The following is a 7,500-nucleotide window of genomic DNA, read 5'->3' as shown; positions in this document are numbered from 1 at the left end:
GTTTTCTTTTTAAGAAAACTAAATTCCACATTATTTAGTCAAAATAATACCATTAAAAAGAAAAATCACAAGCTATTGAAAACATTACTGGTATAAAAATCTGCTATCATTGCAAAACAATCATTTTTGTTACGGTGACAAAAAAAAAAAAAAAAAAAAAAACCTAATTGAAGTTTTATTTTCCATAGTGAATGAGCAATCTCTTACATACTTTAAATAATATTAGAACATGGCAGCCGGAGACCACAACATATCTAAAAGAGAAAAACAACAATAAAGCGATATGTTTGTGACTTACATTTTGCGATTGTTACTTACCTTCACGTAATATTCCACCGTTTCCTCTCTGTAAAGAAAAGAAGGACAGAGTTACAATGGTTGTGTGTTTCCTTGTACGGGCGTATCATCATTGTTTAAACTTTAAAAGTTCAACCGTCTCACCCTTTTATAAAATACAGCTATTAAGACCAAACAACGAATATCGTGTGAAACATAACTTTCGGCTGACCAAATAAAACTCCTAAAATATGAAGGTAACGAACAACAGTAGCTGAGTGGTTAAAATTAACCATATTTCCGAAGAGTCTCTATTTCCTGTGAAACGAAGCAGAAGAGAGGCCCTAAAACTTCGGAGCAATTTCGGAAAGTTTTCACCGCTGCAATTACATGGAACGTAAGTTTATTATGAACCACTTTAATACTTCCAAGATTTTATTTTTCTCTTTGGGGTTTAGGAATGGTCTTATCTTTACGATCCTCTTAGTGTAATTGAAAATAAATTATTTTTACTAATGATGGCAGGTGTTTTACCTTATTCAATAACATGGATAGCATGTCTCGCTTATCAGGTGGAAGGATAACGTTCCATGTGGCATGTCTTTTATCTAGGCAAGTCTATTAGGTTGAATTTTTTATCTTTTTATCATGTGTAGTAAGCTAACATTTTTATCTTTTTATATATCCGCTACAGAGCCAATCACTAAACATTAACGATCGTAATATTTCACTGGAAATGACCACGAATGACAACACCTGCAGCGTTGCCGATATGACACTAATAAACATTATATTTTGCGAGCCATAAAGACCACTATATCCCTCTTAAATTGACCTCGCATTTACTTTTAACGACACTCTTAATTGGTTCCTCTAGAATAGATGATTTCCAAACTTATATTTCCAGGAAATGTCAAGAGACTAGCGCATATTGAAACAAAGTTTCATGTTTCCTTTTATATTTAAATAATGCTCAGCTGCAGTTCTTTCTCTTTTACCTAAGTCATCTACACCTGCAACGCTATAATTATCACTCGCACGTTTTCTTAGATAAAAGCGGTATTAAATTATGCAAGAAATTCACTTTCAGGCCTAATTACACGTATGAACACTTATTCAAAAGCATTTTTATACATTTATACGTACAAAACGATGAATAGCCAATGAGAATTAGCCAAAATGATAAACATACAAAATAGGATAGAAAGATCAATAGGGCCGCTGTAGGCTACCGTTATATCTATAGTCTGGGTTACCTAGACCTAGGTATGTTCCCATCTCTCTCTCTCTCTCTCTCTCTCTCTCTCTCTCTCTCTCTCTCTCTCTCTCTCTCTCTCTCTCAACCTACTTACAATTCAGAGAATAAAACAGTACTTTGTAGATATGCAAACTAGCTTAAGTCAATTTAAGCGTTTCTGCAGCCTTTCAGAAAAATTCGTTAGTAACAGAGAGAGAGAGAGAGAGAGAGAGAGAGAGAGAGAGAGATTTATTCAGTCTAAGAAAACTATGCATGATAAATTAAAACTGTTCATCTTAATATACAGTATATATATATATATATATATATATATATATATATATATATATATATATATATATATATATATATATATATATATATATATGTATATGTATATACACACACACATAATCACACACACACACACACACACACATATATATATATATATATATATATATATATATAGAGAGAGAGAGAGAGAGAGAGAGAGAGAGAGAGAGAGAGAGAGAGAGAGAGAGAGAGAGAGAGAGAGAGAGAGACACACACACACACACACACACACACGACTGTGTATCGCAAACTACCAGGTATCATAGATTTTGTTATTCCTAATGCGCGGTTTACTTCAACAAAAAATCACTTGAGTAATTTTCCTTTGTTATTTACTGTGGTTTATTTCTTTATCATGTTGTATTCAAATCTAAAAATCATTGGGGTTCAGCGTTACATTTTAGGAGTCCCATATCAGTTATTTTATCTGTTTTGTATATATATATATATATATATATATATATATACGTATATATATATATATATATATATATATATATATATATATATATATATATATAATTAGTCGTTACTTGTCCACTGAAGTACAATGGCTTCAGACGTGTCATTCCACTATATATATATATATATATATATATATATATATATATATATATATATATATATATATATATATATATATATATATATATACATATATATATATATATATATATATATATATATATATATATATACTGATGGACATATTCATGTATGCACAAATTATAATTCTTAAATATGCATCAAATAATTACACGAACTCAACCTTCCTACCGATATTAGCCAAACAACCTAACCATATCACCGTCTTCATTGATAATTTCAAGGTGTTCCAAAAACTATAACTACCAAATCTCCATGTACGAAAGAGACAATATATAGTATTCGACAATTAATGAGTCCGTGTCTTGCTATAGGCAAGGTAATCTTAAACGAACGAATCGACAAAGCTCTTGGTGGTAAGAATAAGGACATGCGCTATTTATTGACGCTATATTGCTGGTATTAACATTAACATTATCAAATATCGACTAAAGAATATTTCAAAAGTAAATTCTTCGTGTGGCCGGCAATGACTTATTTCGCCATATGATTGTTCCTTCCTTTTTATGAACTTTTCTAGTGATATCTGGTGACAAAATAAATCTTTAAGGATTGTATCATTTCTAAAAAAAGGAAAAAAAATTGTTTAGAGAAAGAACACTGCCACGAACAACTTTAAAGAATATAGCAATACAAATCACTTATTTAGATGATTGGATATCTTAGAATTCAAGGATGAATCACTTCTATTACTCGTTTGTTCATTTCACTTCCAAATTTATAATTAATATTCCCTAAAATTTACACTTTGAACAGAATTTTCGTCTTTTATAAGAGTCTATTTCAAAGAATAGAATAACACAAATTATTTTTTTTTTTAATATCTGAAGGTGACCGTTTATCCTTTCTTGGTTGGTACTGTATTGTTTATACAGTATATATATATATATATATATATATATATATATATATATATATATATATATATATATATATATAAAGAACGCCAAGTCTTCAGGGGTATGTTATTATTATTATTATTATTATTATTATTATTATTATTATTATTATTATCGAAGCTACAACCCAGGTTGGAAAAGCATGATGCTATAAGCCCAAGTCTTCCAACAGGTAAAAATAGCCCCGTGAAGAAAGGAAACAAGGAAATAAATAAACTACAAGAGAAGTTAGGGGACAATTAAAATAAATATTCTGTGAAGAGTAACAACATTAAAAGAGATCTTTCGTACATGAACTATAAAAAGTAACGAGAAAAATCAGTACCAAAACCATAGAGGAAAATCAACGCTCACTGAATATATTCTGACGATGGATAAGGATATGTGGAATTTGGGCTAAATTATCCGGGTTTTAATGCCGGGAAAGATATTCCACGAGAGATTTGTGAAATTTGAAATGGAATTCTAGGCCTAGTTCTATTGCTTGAGGGCACACTATCTTGTTTCTCTTCCTTTTGTTTATTTGAAGTTTTTTTTTTTATGATTTATATATGAGATTGATTTTAATGTTGTTACTGTTCTTAAAATATTTTATTTTGATTGTTCATTACTTCTGGTAGTTTATTCATTTCCTTTCCTCACTGGGCTATTGTTTCATGTTTGAGCCCTTGGGTTAGTATCCTGCTTTTCCAACTAGTGTTGTAGCCTAGCTAATAATAATAATAATAATAATAATAATAATAATAGACAGTTTAAACGTTACTCACCACCCGTGGCACAAAAGCTGTGACGCAAGTCAGACCCAATAGCAATGTTGCCAGAAAAAAATGAAAGTTTCGATGCGTCGCCATTGCTGAACTTCCGTGTCCTGTCGGCGATGCTCCGTCAAGTTACTAGTTGTGTCTTGTGACTCTGTGAGTTCGCTCTTTTATGGCTTTCATACGGTTTAGTACAGGTGTTTAAGAGGGCCATTTTGCACCTGAGTAAAGAATCATTAGTCACTTTTCAAGCTACGGAAAATTCATCCATCACAACTTCGACAGTCGATACACATTTCTAAATTTTACGTTTTTCTTTTTTGTCAGCGTCAGTCCGTAATCATTAGTTATCTATTTGGAGAAATTCAATGAAATAAGACACGTGGTTAATAACCAGTGGATGGGTTCGACGAATTTGATCAACTATTGATATGATTAAAATGAATGACATAGTTGCTTTTATTTTCTCTTCATCTCAGGTTAGGGAAAAGAATTATAAGATATTGTATTGATCAGAGTATTTGCAATTGCATGTGTATTTGCCCCAAAACATAGCAATTGAATAAAGTTAACGTTTTCCCTAATTAATATTTAATCGGGCAACTAACGTCGTCAACCCATACACGTGTCTTTTCTTACGCGTGTAGCAAATTCTCAGAAACATAAATTTCAAAGAGACTGGTGATAAAAAACCAGGCAGTGTAAAATCCGGACGTCGGATGCCGTCCGGGAGAATAGAAAACCCCTTGTATCACCGGTAAATGCGCCATAATACACCACTTTTTTGACACTGGTAATTTTCACTGATACTTTCTGTTATTTCCTGAGTAAATGTTCGAAACATATTGATTTATTTTCATTTTATTGAGAATAATCTCAATCGGACGTCAACATTACACGATGTACTAAGTGATATTCTCAATAACATGAAAATAAACCAATATTTTTTTCCGAACATTTATTCAGAAAATAACAAAGTATCAGTGAACATTACCAGTCACAAAAAAGAGGTGTATTTTCGCGTCTTTCTCGGTGATACAAGCGTTTTTCTGTCCGGATTTTACACTGTGCCTAAAAACCATTTGGAGATCTACCTTATGTAAGAAACACATATTTTGTAAGCATATCTTTAGCAAGCACATGAAAACAATTACATGCACTTTCTAAGATAATATGACTAGGTTTTTTGTTCATCATTAGAATTGAGAAATGACAAGGGAATACAATCTCGCGTCGGAATCGACCATAGAATCCCTAGACCGAGTAACGAATTTAAGGTTCAAAGTCACTCGTAATTGGAGGAGGGAAGGGACAGTGACAATGCCGCAGCTAGCAAGACAATGCCATAGAGACTGATATATGGTTAGTACCAAGCCCGCTCCCCACCAAAACTAGGACTAGGGAGTGATGCAATGGCTGCTGACTCGGTAGGTACACCTAATGGCTCCCCCAAACCGGCCCCCATCCTTAGTTCACAAGGATAGTGAAGTTCCAGATACTACAAAAAACTATCGAGCATGAGCGGGACTTGAACCCCAGTCTAGCAATTGCGTGATAGGTAGGGCCTACGTTTCTAATAGGCCACCACAACCCTAGTATCTTACCCAAGGCGTTCTAGATTCGATGTCAATGGGAGGTGACATCAATTTTATGTATTGCAAGCTGTTTTGTGTCGATTTCGATCAATGCAAGTTAATTCTTATTATTCAAGTCGATGTTTGGTCCGTAAATTTGTAATCTTTGAGGACAAAAAAAAAATCATTAAGTAATACATAGGAGCTTACTTTACTTTACTTTAAGGACTACTTTTCAGGTCCTATAATGCCGGGGAATCCTATTCTCTAATTTTATCGTATACATTTCAAGGAAATTAGCTTACCTACAGTAGAGTATGCTGATGACGCTGTCCGTATTAGCAGAACACCGCAGGACTTGCAAAGCTTCCTTACCAGAATGCATGAAATATCACATGAGGTTGGGCTTAAGGTAAATAGAAGAAAAACATAGATGATGAGAACGGAATATGCAATGGAAGATGAAATATTATTGGAAGGAGTAAGGATTAATGAGTTGGCCTAATTTAAATGTTTAGGAACAAGGATCTCTAATACAGGATCTTTAGAAATAAAGTTTAATGAAAGATTGGAAAAAGCAAATCAGGCAATGACTAGGTTAAGTAAAATTTGGAAATCAAACGGAATGGAATTACATATAAAAATCAGGCTATATATCAGTTTAGTGAGATCGGTGTTACTGTTTGGATATGAGTCGTGGTATGACAATGAAATAATAGCCAACAGTTTTTGTAGATTTGAGACCAAAGCCCTCAGAAAAATATTGGGAGTTATGTGGCAGGACAGAATTAGAAATAAAACTATAAGAGAGATTACTCGAGTGCCATATGTGGATGAGATAATGGTGAGGGATAGATGGAGATGGTTTGGGCATGCTCTTCGCACTCCCCAAGTGAGATTAGTTCACCAAACGTTTAACTGGTTGGAAGACCCAGACCTACATGGCTGAGGACTATGAAGTGTAAAGTAGGCGGTGATGAATGGAGAAGCATTGATTTATAAGCTCAAGATAAAGACGACTGGCGAAATCTAACCGAGGCCCTTTACGTCAATAGACGTAGGAGGAAATGATGATGATGATGACATTGCAAGGCCAAGGCATTCAGCATTTCACACCACATAAGCCTAGTTTGTTGTTAACTCCATGGGAATTCGATTCCATTCCGATGTGAGGTAATAAATTTAATATTCAATTGAAAGTTATTTTTAAACCATTTATATCGTTTCACATTTCCTTTGATATTGAAGTTTTCCATTCCAATGATCATCCGTCGGTTGTGATGACGTCACTCTATAACCTTCGTTACCTTAGTTGTATAATAAGATATTAAAATATTTTTATGATTAATGATTTGTGTAACGTCTAAATTTTAATAGAGGTCTGCCTTCTCAGGAAATCATACATAGTGACACTTTCATTCTATGGTTTATGTGTCCCGGTTTGTTCGTCTAGAATTGATGAATGAATATATCGAAATTGAGCCGTAAGGCCTGGCACTAGGGCCAGAGAAAATCGTTCAATGCAGGGACACAACTGTGGGTAAACCCCCGCCCACGTTCCACTATGAAGCTCAAATTAAGGTCTCTAAAAATGTATTACTTCGCTAATATCAAGTGCAATCTTCAGATTTAGTCCTCAATTTTCAAATAAGCTTGATTTGAAGAGATTCCAAAACGAAAATTAGATGTAATATTTTTGCTAGATAGCTACACAAAATCTTGCACACCACACCTGAACAATTACACTCATTTAAGGTATATTCATATTAACAGGTATAGTGCTTCTGAAATGCTAATACAGGCGACGATAAGAG

The 7,500-nt window shown here is 33.5% G+C and overlaps 2 protein-coding genes across 3 annotated transcripts in view; one reads left to right on the top strand and one right to left on the bottom strand.

Annotated features, from left to right (window-relative positions):
• The window catches only part of LOC137647039 (uncharacterized), an 18,312-nt gene extending 14,032 nt beyond the window's left edge, over positions 1–4,280 (bottom strand). For both annotated transcript variants that reach the window (XM_068380174.1, XM_068380175.1), the window contains exons 1-2: positions 4,122–4,280; positions 319–346 (exon numbers count right to left, since the gene is read on the bottom strand). In XM_068380174.1, coding sequence (XP_068236275.1) covers positions 319–346; positions 4,122–4,205 — 112 coding nt within the window. In that variant the 5' untranslated portion in view covers positions 4,206–4,280. The remainder of the gene's footprint in view (positions 1–318; positions 347–4,121) is intronic.
• LOC137647036 (SET and MYND domain-containing protein 4-like) overlaps positions 597–7,500 on the top strand; it is a 157,591-nt gene continuing 150,687 nt past the window's right edge. Inside the window, exon 1 of the mRNA XM_068380173.1 lies at positions 597–673. The gene's annotated coding sequence lies outside the window, so the exon portion shown is untranslated. The remainder of the gene's footprint in view (positions 674–7,500) is intronic.

This window comes from Palaemon carinicauda, chromosome 9, assembly GCF_036898095.1.
Source record: "Palaemon carinicauda isolate YSFRI2023 chromosome 9, ASM3689809v2, whole genome shotgun sequence".
NCBI classification, from domain to species: Eukaryota; Metazoa; Arthropoda; class Malacostraca; order Decapoda; family Palaemonidae; genus Palaemon; species Palaemon carinicauda.
The sequence above is the reverse complement of the archived record's forward strand: the minus strand, read 5'-3'. Positions and strand labels throughout refer to the sequence as shown.